Source organism: Varroa jacobsoni, unplaced genomic scaffold (genome assembly GCF_002532875.2).
Source record: "Varroa jacobsoni isolate VJ856 unplaced genomic scaffold, vjacob_1.0 scaffold_1019, whole genome shotgun sequence".
NCBI classification, from domain to species: Eukaryota; Metazoa; Arthropoda; class Arachnida; order Mesostigmata; family Varroidae; genus Varroa; species Varroa jacobsoni.
The window spans coordinates 30,044-45,572 of NW_019213921.1; the positions used below are offsets into that span (position 1 = coordinate 30,044).

General features: G+C 45.0%; 1 protein-coding gene across 1 annotated transcript in view; it reads right to left on the reverse strand.

Moving 5' to 3' along the window:
• The window catches only part of LOC111265854 (mitogen-activated protein kinase kinase 1), a 40,080-nt gene extending 26,091 nt beyond the window's left edge, over positions 1 to 13,989 (reverse strand). Inside the window, exon 1 of the mRNA XM_022842823.2 lies at positions 10,363 to 13,989. Coding sequence (XP_022698558.1) covers positions 10,363 to 10,457 — 95 coding nt within the window. The 5' untranslated portion in view covers positions 10,458 to 13,989. The remainder of the gene's footprint in view (positions 1 to 10,362) is intronic.
• Positions 13,990 to 15,529: the final 1,540 nt, after the last annotated feature.

The window sequence follows — 15,529 nt, forward strand, 5'->3', positions numbered from 1 at the left end:
AAAAATACTCCAGAATATTGATTTTTGCAGACACGCTTTACATTATCGATAGCAAAAATTTCCACATATCGAACAAAAACTTGTTTTAAATAAAAATAGGCTTAGTTATAAATCAGGCATCGAAAACCCACGAAACTTTTTCTAAAGCTGCTACAATAACATCAACAACAACGAACAACCAATCCCAACTGTAGCATTTCGACACACTAACGCACAAGCACAACCCGGGACAATGACGCCAAGCGACCTAACGAGTCTTTGCCGCGACGAACGTATTGGGTTTCAAGGGTTCAGCAATTATTCAGAACCCCGTTTGCGGCGGAAGCAATGGGAGCTAGGAGGAAAGAAAAGCAGGGCTTCAAGCGACGCGGGGTTAAATGTTCGGGTGAAACAAGCTAAACTGATGTTGAGAGTTCAGTTAGAGGTGGACTAAGTGTAGACTGAAGTGATGGTGTTTGGGGGCCTAGAAGCAAGTAGCAGTTAAAACGACGGCTGAAGACAAATAATGGGGGCTGTTGCGGCGTGCGACCGGACAGAGTCGGAGGAAGATAAAGGAGAGTTCCTCAATTAAAGGACGCCATCTGCGACGATTTTGCTCTTTCTGCTATTGCTAGCGATGTGTTTGCGGGTTTGTGTGCATCTGTCGAGTAGCGTGACTGTTTGTCTTAACTAGCTGTGCGTTAGGTTAGAGCTACTGATGGAAGCAAGAAAGCTTTAGCTGCTGCTGATGCTGTCGCTCCAACTGTTATACGAAGATGTGGCTGTATTTTATTAGCTGTTTGGTGAAGCTGTCTTGGGTAGGAAAGGCAGCTTTAATGATGCTAAAGAAGCAGTACAGTTTGGACTTTCCTGACTCGTTCGCCCGCCCGCCCGCCCGCCTGCCCTTTTTCTTTTCGTCAATCTGTTTTCATTGTGTGCTCGAGGCAACCTAGTAGCGGATGGTACATGACCACAGAATAGCTAAACAGTAGTAGGATGAGGCTGTTGGGTCACTATGTTTGCTGGTGAGTTAGAGCAACAATGGACAACTGTCGAAGCGAGCTAGCAAGACTGCAGGCATCACAGACGAGGCACGAATGTCGCACGGACAAATGAGGAAGAGACGCCGCACGACCGAAGCTTGAAACAATACAATAATATGACTCGGGTACGGCCGAAACTGTGTCTCATAAGATGTAGCCAAACAGACGATTTGGTATCCGACAAATGTACGTGACCAAAAAAATAACTGTGTAATCCGTTAGTTTTATTAATACTATGAGTAATAATACGACACAATATTATATTTACTATTAAAACATTAATTTCGATAATTGTTCTAATGGTCGTGCTGAAGCTAAAGACATATTAAAAAAAAGTCATAATAGTATAAATATTAACGATGCATTATTAAGAAACAAATACTACATTTGAACTTTTTAGGGATAATGTGTTGTTGCTACAGATATAGTCGCTACACGTATTTGACGTTCAAGCTAGCAACGTATTCGGTAAAACTTTCTTTACTCTTCTATGTGATGCTATTATCCACGTTGTTATTAGCTGAAGAAAAAGTTTTAACTTAAAACTGCGTACTTTGCACGGCTAAGTGAAAACACTTTACTTTTCCGCGCAAGTGCCGTTAGCCGGGGGGGGGGGGGGTCTAACATGAATTCAACCTGTTGACAATTCAGGTTAGACACCTTATAAATAGGTTTAAGTTAGGAGCTAAGCGAGCGAATCGTATACAGGCTGGCGTTGTCCTGTAAAGACAGTAACACTGCTTTTACAGTTTCACAATTTTGAATTGACGCTGGAAGAGCCTAATTCGTCAGATAGGGGTCCATGTGAGCTCTTTCATTCCTCGTAGCGGGCGGCTCCCCGATTTCCACACTCCACACTCTTACACTTACTATTGACGCAGTTGCACGCTTTTAATACTAATTTCGGTGCTTTTCGCTAAAATGTGGAAGATCAAGCAAATATTGCACGCGTACATTTTAGTCTATAATCTTAAGTATATATTAAAGTTATTATAGAAAAATCATTGACGCAAAATACATTTGCAGATCTTAGCGTTATGTGATAAATGGGCCTTCGAGAAGTATTTAAAGCTCATCACACAGACCGGAAGCCCGTCTGCTTACCAACTGGGACATCGATCGAATGTGTATTTGCTAAAACGCATATTTCTACATATTGACACCATTTATTTCTGCCCGTACGTGCTATACGAAAGTTGAACAATACCCCCTTCTGAAAACCCTAGTCCTTGAACAAACATACAGACTAGAGTCTTACTTGCTTAACCGGTGTAGCTAAAAAGTATCCCTTTAGAGGAACTTTTTGAATAGACTATAATCCTTTCCTGAAACGTAATATCGTTGATTTTTTTTCTAAAAGTTCAGTACCCGTTTGTTGACAAATGATTAGCGAACTACACTTCTTCCAATCTTTGGCAGAGCTCAATAAATTTCTAATCATCTAAATTCGAAACTTCCAGTCTAAGGAGCAATCAGTCCGACTACGTGGATTGATTGTCACGTCTGGGGTGAATCGTCGTTCCTCAAGCTGGCAGTTCCTGAAGTCGAAACATCAACTTTGAACAGTAGGTAGGAACAAAGGATGTTCAAAGCTCATCACGCAGATAAGACACTCGTCTTCTTGCCACTGAAGCTAGTCGCGTTCGTCAGCTTCGCGGGTCGATTTGTTTGCTTTTATTTGGGCCGGATATCGTGTGGGTGGGTGGGTGCCAATGTCATCACGCAACCAGAGCAAGGCCTACGTATTGTAATATAAACCGCGTCAACAGCTTTGAACCGTATCCATGAGTGCCAGCACGTTCCGAACCATGAGTTTATAGTTTTGTAAACTTCTCACGCAACACTCAGCTCATAACAACTGCTACAATCAATAACGAATAAGATTGACGTATTACATAATCATTGTTTAATTTAAACATTACCCTATGATATCGTAGTGAGTGATTTCGATGATCAAAGCAAGTATTACACAACCTTTGCGCGATATTTGTTTTTAACGACATTATATGTTTCTTTAATCAATAACGTTAAAGTTACAATGCCATCCTCTATTTAACAAATTTCTAGTGCATGGACGACGGTAATGGGCTTCCAAGGAACGATACCAGACATAATTGAGTTGGATAGCACTAGCAAGTGCTTGCTCTATCTATCTTTGTGCTTTATCTGCAACTGGACTTTATTGCGGTCTCCCCACAACCCTGTTCGTTGTACAGGATCGTATAGTATCGTATAGAATCATATGGTACAGTTTGAATGGAAAGCAAACTTTAGCTTTTCGCGTTTGAGGCCTAATTGGTTTTTCGTTGTGCCGACGTTCAGGCCGGCATCGATAACAGGCTTTTGAGAATGATGTGTAGCTACTTTTCTTACTGGTTCATACTATAAACCTCCTGTATCTCCCGGATATGGTAAGTTAACTTACTTGGCTTGGAAAATTTACTATAGATATGATCCATCGTAAAAAGTATTCTCGTTTTACTGTTGGATCACAAACAAATGGGGACAAGTTGTTGCTTCAGCAACTTATTTATATGTCAATTATTGCCCTTTACATTTTTCTTCGCTTCGGTATTCGCTGCAATATGGTTCTCTGTTAGGATGATGACACTAATATCTACATATAGTTTGCTTAGCGTTAACATTATTCCAAGAAAATCAAAATGGCAACAACAAGCGTTACCTCATGATTTGTATTAGATGGCAACATATGTCATATAAATCGCACTGCAAAAGCTATATACACATAAGTTTACTAAAGGAGCTAGAGCGTGTCTTGACGGAATGTCGCAATCAACATAATAAACCACTTAAGCGCAAAAAATGAGGTTCGAAAGTACAACAATAAAACGAAAATAAAAAAAAAAGTTAAGGGTTTGATGACACCGTTTCTGAAGCCTATCTCTGGCTAAAAATACAAAACTTTCTGAAGTTCGCTGAAGAAATCCATTTACTATGGACACAACTCAAACGCATGGCGCACCAACAGCATCGCCAACAACATTAACAACAACGGCAATATTAATAGAAACTGCATTTGTTGGCTTTTCTCTCGCTCGGAAAGTGGCTCTTCGTAACGCTAGTGAACCTTCACGTCAAGTTTCAGAGATAACACAAATAAGGATAAATTTTCAAACATCATCTTTAACAACCTAGCCCGCACTTGCCTAATTCATTGTTGCTCTATTTTAGAAAAAAAGCGAGAAACACAGAGAGAAAAACTATTTTGCAAGAATTAAATTTAGTCGCCTATTACTTGAACAGGTGTCAGTCGGTTACCCCATGAAGGTGCCTCGTAATCTATATATACATATACATATATATATATAAAATCAAGTATAAAAGCACTGCCAACTGGGCAAAATGCCGGCGAGAGGGCGCGATGCCAAATAAAGTTCAGAACTAGTCATAATAGTGAGAAGCAGCAAGAACAAGCTACGCATAACAATGAAACTTCAATCTCCGCATCATCGTCGTTATGGTTGCTGTTTTACAATATATATATTTCTGCCCTGCCTTTTTGCCAGGTAGCTCGACTAATCATACTCAGGCCTCTGCTTCAGTCACGGCTGATATATTTAGTCACTTCAGTTCACTTTGAAGACAGAAGTTCTTTCTGATCAGGTACGGTCCCACTAAACTCTGGCCAGCAACATGGCTGTAGCGACAGCCGAACGTTGAAGAGCGCCGAATGACGATGTTGCTTGACTTGCTCGGAATTTTTTGCAGTGGTTACCGTGTTCGGACCGCAGATTCCACGGCGGCGATGGTATCGGCAAGCGAAGACCCGACTGACTAGAACAGTAACTTCGGCACGACGCAGACGACGGAAGCGAAAAAAATATGAAAAGGGTGAGTCGAAAGCAGCTTTCAGTCGAATAGCTGAATCAACAAAACGATGGAACGATGCCACCAGGCGGGGTGACGAGAGAGTATGTGGTAGGCTTCAAACAAGTAGCCGCCTTGGGACGGCGATAGTCTCATAATAGTGGTTGTAGTTAGCCGTTGCAGTAGCCGACTATCATCTGCACCATTACCACTTTCTTATGCTCGATTCAGAATCGTTAGCTCTCGGGTTGCGCGCGACGACATCGAGCGACCTGACGAAAGAGGAAAGCAGAAAAAGGAAACAACTGCGAGGCAAAGTCAGAAGTGCAGGTGATTCTGGGCCCATCGCCCAGACCAGCTAGCGAAGTGCTGGCCGTTGCCGCTGCTGTCAAGTTACGGAGCTGCTCCCCAATTGCGGCCCCTACTGGCGCCATCGTGGCCTGGTAGCAGTAACTCCAGCTGCGATAGTCACCATGGTACCAGATTCCTCGAGCGCTCCTCGACTATCGACCAGGCAACTCGACTCTAACGCTGCCACCTAATCAGCGGTAGCAGTAGCGGTCTACAGATGTCTGCAGCACATCGAAGCATCGAGAGACCAGTAAAATCATTTGGACCCAGGAGCAGTAGCTTCAGCTTTGCTGACGCAGCAATGGCAAAACATTGATGGCCGACAAAGAAAGATGTAAAGCAACAAACAACAAAAGAAGCAGCGCGTCGCGTCGGTCGCATGAGTCATCCATAGGAGCTCACGAATGTGTGTATGTCTGTGTGAACGTGTATATGTGAAGTCCCCAGGGAACGAAGCTTGATAGAAAAGCGAGCTAGTCTCGGTCGCAACAGCCCCAGGCGTCGCTGGGGTCGCCAGTACTCGTTTCCATTATGTCTGGACATTGCTTCTAGTGGTAATGTCTGTGATGCTGAAACTGTCGACTGTCTAGCGTCTGAGTTGAGTTTGCCGCTGATGAAATAGTCTACTAGCAAAGCATTAGTTCTAGTCGACGTGAGGCGGAGCAGTGCAATACGGCCTTGAATACCAGAAGCTCCGCACCGCACATCAGTAATGATTTTTGCTACCCATATGGGTACCAACGCGTTTCGTCACTAAAATATTATAATTACTAACATTACCCTTTGGCAAAAAATAAGTGGGTGCACTATACATATATATTATAATACAAAGCATACATCTATACAAAGTAAAGGTATCGCGTTGCCAAGGCGAACACAAATGGGATCTATTTGAATAGCACAGCCTTTATCCATATGGAACTATATTAAGCTTTAATACGCCTGGTTAAATGTTTTCAAGCGTAAAAAACAAACACCCTAAATGCTATGGTTTTGTAGGTTTGACAAAATTTGACTTGCCACTTTTATTCAATACGATTGCAAAGTGTCATACACCAACGTAAAGCATGGATTCATATGATGTTTTTACAGCTGAAGCTCAAAAGTGCATAATTTTATCTAGCTGCCCACAGCAAATGAGATCATTGACACCATGGACCTTGTAATATGATCATTGATTATTTGTTGGCATTGGTTTCATGGAATTTTTTTAAACTGCCCAGGAGTTGCATGTCACCCATACTAAACCGTCGTTTTTTGATCGCGTACATATGTTTATAGATAGTTTCAGTTTATATTCTTTGCATCTGGTCTGACTGGTTTGTAAAGGACAGCAGCGGAAGTACTCAGCCGTGTAAAAATTATGAGATTACTACAGGTCGACAATTAAGGGAATACGCTATTGGAAAAGAATTAGGACATGTTCTGATTATACGGATCCGTTAATCGAAAAAAAATAGCGCCATGTGTAAAGGCGGCGTATATGACCGCCTTATCTCATCCTGGCAAGGAACTTCTAGGGCAGATGCAGAGTAATAAGAGCATGAATATAAACGTGACGCTGTTTGACTCACGTAAAATTGACGGCACTACCGCGACACCAACTTGCGACAGCGCACCTATGCATGTTCTGCACAAAAAGGAAAACGCACAGTGCTCCCAGTCTAGACACGGCGAGAGTGGGGAACCAACGACGAGCGGCGGAATTCGTCTGCAAGTAAGGGGTCATCGCTACTTCAGGGTTCTTCCTTAGCGGCCTTTGCTACCACCAGCTCATCCAGGGTCCTCTAACGAACGTTCATTGTCACCTCTTTCGTTTTACACCCTTCTCGTTCTTTCGGCACCCCCTCCTCTAATTTGACCTCTACGAGTCCTGCTGGACCTATTCGGCTTTTTGGAATATTGCCCTTGCCACCAGATGAAACTTGCCGCTGCTGCTCGCAGTTGATATCTTGTCAGAGGATCGGGGACATCCCTTTGTAAAGGGCTTTGCTTCCCCTTTTCTGAGGGTGATTCCTCCACTTTTAGAGAAACGGGCTGTCTCGAAATATCCACACCGACTGAACAGTGAAATGGCCGACTAAGGTGAGCCGGCACGCCATCTACCCACTTCTTACACAGCAAAGGGTGCTATATCTTCATCGCGTATAAAAGGCACCGTCTTAGTGTGGTAATTGGCAAAGAAGAGTTGAGATCGGTTTCGACGAATAGGCTGGAACTAGTATAATACAATGACGTAAATGGGCTCGTATAGACTCACATACGCATTCGAAGAACGGATCAAGAAAAGTAATGATATAATCATGTAGACTCCTTGGGTGATTTGAATGCCATGCGGAATAGGGAACCTTTAGGCGTGATTAAGGCAAATTATCGAAGGTGTCGGCAAGGCAAGAGCGCGCGCATTCTTTCGGTTATTCAATAAAAGAAACAGGAGCGTTCAAAAAAGGAACGACGTTGCCACCGAGGCGATGTCTGTGCCGAACGGGCAACAGTGCGTTGGTGTATGCATGCATGTGGCTTTTTTGTGTCTTCTTAGACGGGCTTGCAGCGAAGTAACTTTGCTTGTCTAGGTTTCTTCTATGTTCACCCCGTATTAGATGTTCCAGATGTCTACTTTACCACTGCCGCCGATGTCAATCTTTGCACTGTCACCAGCACAAGTTAGCAACAGCATGGCATTCAAATCACTCAGAGAGTCTGCATGATTATATCATTACTCTTCTTGATCCATTCATCGAATGTATATGTGAGTCTATACGAGCCCGCTCACGTCATTGCATTACGCTAGTCCCAACAGATCCAATCTATTCGTCGAAACCGATCTCAACTCTTCCTTGCCAATTACCACACCGAGACGGTGCCCCTTATACGCGATGAAGATGCATCAGTGCGTATGCCTTTGCTGTGTAAGAAGTGGGTCGATGGCGTGCCGATTCACCTTAGTCGGCTATTTCACTGTTCAGTCGGTGTGTATATTTCGAGGCAATCCGGTTCCCTGGGAATGACGAAATCACCTCCAGCAAAGTCCTTCACGCAGGGATTGTTCCTAATCCATTGAAAAGATACTAGCAGCAAGCAACAGCAACAAGTCCTATCTGACAACATGGATAATACCCCAGAAAGTCGAACAGGTCCAGCAGAACACGTAGAGATCAAATTAAAGAAGGGGATGGGGAAAGGACGAGAACGATGCCGCAAGGATATGTTATGAGGGATAAGCAAAACGAAAGAGGTGGCTATAAACATTTGTCAGAGGAGCGCGGATTAGCTGGTGATAGCAGACACCAAAAAAGGGCCTTGAAGTAGCAATGCCCGCTTATTTGCAAAGGAGTTCTGCTGCTCATGTCACCTTTCCGTGTCTAGACTAAGAGCATTGTGCGGTGTCCCCTTTTTTCCCGAGCAGCGACAACCGGAGGACGAACATACAGTCGACAGTATGCAACGTCGGCGGCGTCCGCCAAGGCAACCGTGCGAAATACTGTGGTCCTTCATGCTCCAATGTTCAGGCTGCGTGGGCAACCATTTTTCTTTTTCCTCTGCCGCTAGCTTTCTACGGAGTATATTCATGGAAACATCAAGATGTATGCCTTTATAATGCTGATAACCGTGGGCAGATCTCGACAGCCTTCGCTAAAGCGTCCAGTCTGCTATAGTTCGCGCGTGTCAAGGAAGAGCCTACTTTTTACAGATCATAGAGTCGCAGATTGCCTATTATCGATAATAGATCAATCGATAATAATTTTTATTATAACATCAATTAATTGCAGATGAGAGGTGCTGCAGGAAAATAGAACGAGTAACATCGCAGCCATATTACACGCTATGATATTACACACTAAATATAGTGGTTTAATTATAAATAGGCAAGCTTAGAGTCTGCTTGTTGCGCGACGTATAGTCCCATAGCAGTAAACTCCTGCTCGTAAACTATTACTAAGTTATTGAACGTGATATTTGCGTTTGGTCTGTTGAGTTCGCTTAAGTTTTACTGGCCGAACACGTTATTATACACTTAACTAAACAATATACATTTTTGATTAACACACTCTCCCTCATCTGGGCCTGTTTTTTAGCTACTATATTATCCGCATGGCTTCATCAAGTGTAAAAAACCTTCGTTTTACCATCTCCGTATTTCGACATTGTAACAAACTTAGGTGTTTTTAAATTCACACGTTTTTCGTATAGATAGGTATCGCTAATAAGATCAATATGTGTAGAGATGACAGTGTACAACTAACTATAGTAATTTTCATTTTTCCTTAAAGTCCATGCCAAAAACTATACCTTTCTCTAATCGCAATACTGTTTTATCTAAATCTTCATGCAATCACTATACTACCGAAAAATAAACCGTTTTTGCCAGAACTGCTGAATAGCACTCGGTTCGTACCTACTGCAAATTTTGGGAACTACTTTAATTATATAGATCATCTACAACAATGGCTGCAACGAGCACAATAGCAACCGCAAAATTAGGCCAATTTCCCCTGTTACTTTTGTCCATATGCGTGTTCTAGTACCATTAAGCTGTTAATCGGTGCCTGGGTATGCCTATGACACAGTTTCAAGCCAGCTTTCGTCGAGCCCTGCAAGCGCCGGATGTACATACTAGACGGCGTCAATTAACGAAATATATATAACCTAAAGGACTGGCTGACGGAGTGTGAGTCGCTGCCACTGATGCGGTAAAACGATCAGCCGGCCGATTGTTACCACTGCAATTGCACGTACTATTACCCTATTATTACTCGTTACCCTAATTATTACTCGTTACCCGAGAGTTTGTTACGATCCCTAACAGGGTTCATACTCCGCCCCATAGCATCATGCGACGACCAACCCATTAGTACGAACCCACTTCGTATTTCGCTTTCATCATCTTTTAGAATCATAACTCATAACGTTCAAGCTTACCGTCTCAATATGGGTAATATTCAATAGGTCTAAACGGCTAACTAAGTTTGTCGCTGTCTATTTACAAATAATTGCTACAATTGGGTTATATCTTTAATTTTCCTAAACATCATCTTACAAAGCTGCAACGATTTGTAAAACGGTTATTGATCAGGCGTACGCTCCTGCTCTATTGATTCATTTATCTACTTCGAACAGTATTGCTGGATATAGAACAAATACTCAAGTGCACCAGACTTACTCATTGATCTTCTCGTCGAGCAGCTGATCGAATGGCTCGATTGGCGGAAGCTTCAGATTGAGTTTGTTTTTCGTTGACGTATTACGCGTCCCCATTATCAATCTTGCTTTGGCGTGCTGCTCTGCTATACTTTGTATTGAACTTGAAATAAGTCGACTCACACGAGCTCTATTAATGTATGGATCTGGCAAGGATAGAACCTGGACGGAGAAGAGACCGCCAACAATAGGCCTATGCGTAAATAATAGGCAGCCGGCGCAGAGAATGGGCTGCCCTGCGATAGTTAGCACCGAACTACTGTTTATAGCAATGTTTTATTATAGTTATGGTAGTTGCTATTGCATAATAGGTAAGTTGATTGCTGACGACGCACCAGCTGATAACATAGACAGCACTTCTATGATCGGAACTTTAGCGACTTCGTTCCTCGTTCTTCAAGCTGTAGCTTGTGTCGATTACAGTAATAATCATGAAAACAACAATGACGATTATTTCTGCAAGAACATCATTCACTCTACGTGGTACGTCCGCGCGGGAACAGATCCTCCACTTTCTCTGGTTCCCTGTTAGACAGCCGCGGTAGAAAAACGCAGCAGGATTCACAGTGGTCAAGCAGATTTTGCCTTTTACTCCTCGATGGGTTTCGTTAACGATCCAGCTCAATGCGAAAAGGACGCACTTGTCTTAATACGAACGCTTTGACGGACCAGTTACTCCTTTTGTTATTCCAACCTTGGTTAGGTTGACTGCACGCTCTCTACACTGTACACGCATCCATGTGCTCACGTCTTTACTTTTGCTTTTGCCAGAAAATTGGTCCAAAAGGCCGTATATTGTACAGTTGTTGCTACGATTAATCACGTGTTAATGTATGATCGTAGAGCTTACGGCGACAATGGTGAATCAAACACAGTGCACTCGTACTGGTGACAAGCACAAATTACTGCACGTTCGTTGCTTTACCGCAGAGCTAGCGGTAATTGTAGTCTGATGGCTTTCCTTTTCCCTATTTTTCTTTATCTATTTTTTTTTTATCAACTTCGACCTGGCGTCAGCTAAGTGCTGTATGAAGTTGCTTCTGAGCTTCTCAATCGTCAATAGTCAAAGTGACACACAGCATACGACGGACGCAAACGCCCTGCAGCTCTGTCCGCGGCCAACACCCGGCTGTACCGCTCAATCGCCGCTGGCTGGTCACAGACTAACAAGTAGCTGGATGGCTGGATCACTTGCCGCCACCGCTGGCTGCTGCTTTCTTCTATCTGCAGCACAGCGACCGACCGAGCGTGTGCCGCCTCAAACAACAAACGACAGCGGGGAAGACAGCAACTACACGAATAGTGCGACTCGCCGGTAGTAACTAGTGCTAGCGTAGTGGTGCGGTGGCAGCGCTTTCGGTGCGCCGTTCGTTCGTTAGTCAGTCAGTCAGTCAGCCAGCCAGCCAGCCAGTCAGTCAGTCAGTCACTCACTCACTCACTCACTCACTCACTCACTCACTCACTCACTCACTCAGCGCTCCTCAGCCGCTCTCAATGACTCTCTGGCGCTCTTTTACTCTTTATCCCGCACTCATGCAACAGATTCAGCTACCATACATCAGCGGCGAACGGCAATAAGGCGAACGAACGAACGAACGAACGAAAAACGTCAAAACAGGGCGCAGCTCAGCGGGCGACAAACGACGATGATGACGACGACAACGACGGACGCGAGCTGCTCAAGTACGCAAGCTGTAGAGCCTGTTGCTGCTGTGTCAATGTTGAATGGGGTATTTTGCTATGGTTCGGTTTGCTTCGGATGGCTAGGATTCTCCTCTTTTTGTTTATTTATGTTGCTCCTGTCGTAGCAGTTCAGCTGAGAGCGTACAGGCTAAAATTGCAGCTACTGGCTGCTGTCGTGGTTATCGGCGACGCTTGAAGCGACTACGGTTCTCGGGGTCTGTCACTTCATCCGTCGGTCTAGCAAGTGTTCGCTTCCTCGATGTTGGGCTCAACTGATTTCAGTCGTCACACCGCTCAGTAGCTCACCCGCACTTTCTATTTTTCCTCTGGGATAGCACCAGTTTTGGTAGCAACACCGACTAAACGCCGATAACAGCGTCGCACCGGCAGTGTCGCCGCTAGCACACCAAGATAGCAGCACTTGTTGTTGTGATAATGCTCTTTTATCTCTTAAGGGCTAACGCTACTTGCCCCACGATCAGGAACACAGTATTAATAGCAGCATCAAAAGTAAAATACACTTCGAATTTGTCACACGGTGATCTCTTGTAGAGGTGCTGCGATTAAGCAAACGCACTCGCCAGTCGTACGACAGCTGGTCAGGGATCAAGTGTTTAGGATCGGGCTACCACCCCTCGTCTATCAGACTCGCGACCAACTAGTCTCAAGCAAACCAACTTGCAGGACAGTGCTAACCTCAAAAGGTAAATCGAGCCATTAGTAGAACGGAAACAGTGCGCTCGACGGCGGTATGCTACCCCAGGAAATTCTAGACCACCAGCACGGATTTCTAACAGCCAAATTAGTACTAGTTAATATAAATACATTGGCTATCTTTCAACAAGAAATACTCTATTGGGTTCGCTAATATAATTGGCAACGCTGCTGTATTGGATAAACAGAATGTCCCTTAAATTGTGCCAGGGGAATACTATTAAGTAGATGAGACAGGACGCTCTGTGGGTTGTCCTTACGACTTACGAAACTACCCGGATCCTCCCGACGAGGTACGAACGAGTCCGGCTCGTCGACAGAATTCCACGCAGTATTGACGGCCTGTACTCCCGATCGGCCCGGTGATGACGCCACCGCTTTTAGGTATCGCTTGTGTAGAAGGCAGTAGCTGACTGGTCTAGGCAGCCAACTAGAATCGTAATACTTAAACTACTACTACTGTGGCCCATAAGACACCTTGCTCGGCAGGTGTATCCGACGGTATAACGATGACTGGCTTCTTTGCGTAGTACCGTTGTTGTCGTGCCTTGACCCACAGTTATACCACTTCCTGTTAATTATATGGTAATGTAATTATTAATATTTTATGACTTTTATTACGTTTATATGCCGCTGTAATTTTTATCGTAGCTGACATTGTTGCGGCTGTTCCTGGACTTGGGACGCGCTTGTCTGATGTAGGCAATTTGTGGACGCTCTACTTTTTTCTGCCACTGTTACTCTGCACGAACCGACAGAATGAATGCACCAACAACGATAGCTCGAATAATGTGTTAGTCTATGATCATGAGCTTCATTCGCAAGCGTGTTTCCGGCGTCCGTCGATATTCACTGTCCTCACTAACGATGAGTCTCGCAATCTCGCGAGAATATCGCGATAACATATCGAGTCCTGAGGCCTGTGTGCGACCCTAGCTTTGCCTTAGCCTGGTCGCGTTGCGTGATTGCGGGACACACACGTCTAACCGGTGGATGCGTGGACACCACTATAGCGTGACACGGCCGTGCGATTGGTTTGAAACAGTGCGCTACTCTCGCAACAAACACAGTGTCAGGCCATGCGCAGCGCCGTCGGAAGATCGGTCAATCATCGACAACAATAACAATCAAATCTAACAATTAGAACGAGGCCCGTTGTTCAGAGCAAACACAAAAACTTTTTCGCACAGCTCTACTGTATAAGTCACCGGCCTCTTTGGGATCTGGATTTAGCTTAATTTCCTGAATCACAATAATGTATTGAACCAGACAAATCGTCGAATGGACAAAATGAACGGTGAGAAAGAAAGTGCTTGATTGCGCCGAACGATACCGTTGGCGGTCGCGTCTTGCCGCGCGTTCCGCGCTCACGGTTCAACAATAACGTTAGTCTTCCGTCAACAAACCAGTTGTAGGAAAACTAGCAAAGGACTAGTTGACGCCCAGCTGGTGCTGGGAATATCCCTTTTCTCCCTGTGTATTTGACGTTAGCACACGAATGCACGGAATCTCAAACAGCAGGCCACGTAGCAGCAGCAGCAGCAGCAGGAGCAGTTAGAGAGACCAGAAATCGCCTGTTTGTATCTGAACAGACGCCGCTGCGGCTGTTCAATTCGCTTCACCGCCTGTCGCTTTCTAAGTGCACTCTGGCAATGCGACACGCCACGGATTTGTTTCAAGGCTTATACACGTATAGATGAATCGACGCTTACGCCCAAAAAGAGAATGAAGCTACAAACAAAGTCGAAGGAATAACCACGACAGTTGTCGTCGTCGTCGTCGTCGTCGCAATAGTAGTATCGAACTCCTAGGTGGCGGTCGCTTCGAGCGACAGCTGAAGTCATGGGCGCACACCCCACTCTATTCCTCTCGATCCCACATGCCCACAAGAGCCGTCTGCTCATAATCAGTGGCCTCGCACCTATACGCGCACAAGTTGTACGCGCGGCCTCTGCTGTTGTAACTGCTTTGGTCTTGCCTAAGTATATGGAGGCGGTAGCAGCGGCAACGGTGGTGGCAGCGATTGCCGTTACGATTACAAAGATAGAGCTGCAGTCAGCAGCCTGTTTGCATTCGGCACCTGCTCTGCCGTTGTTTCTGGGACTACCGCTGCTGTGTTTGCACGCAGCAGAGAAAAGAGTACCTTCTGTTTCATTCACAACTAACCGTTCGGCTCGATCACTTTCACACAGACACAGAGACACACACAGACACACACACACACACACACGCACGCGTTAATACGCAACTGCGATCGCGCTGGTCATTTGTCTGTCCGGCTGGCTGCTTGTAGCAGCAGATTATTCGTTTTGTTCTTGCACCGACGATCGTAGTCCTCTGCGGCCACTCCCGTATGATGCGGTCGGTGTGATTACCTGCGCCGCTGTCCTGTGCTGTGCTCCGTGCCCTTTTTTCCCGGAAAGCAGCCACAGCGGCTGACCGTCAGCCTCGGATTTAAAGCGAGCTAGCACCACGGCCAAACAGCAGCAGTGGCGGCAGCGAATCTCCGCGTGTTAGCGTGCGTTCAAGACGCTAGATGGCTATCTGGCAGGCCGAACCGCTGCTGCACCAAATGCTTCTGCGCTCTAGTTGCTGCTCTATGCAGGCGAGTATGCTGTACGCTGCTGTGAACCCTGACCAGCAGCAATGGATGGATGAACGCATCGCTACCGAAAGCGGAAGGAAGGAGGGCGCCCTCAGGATATAACAAAGAGTGAGAAAGAGAAACAGTA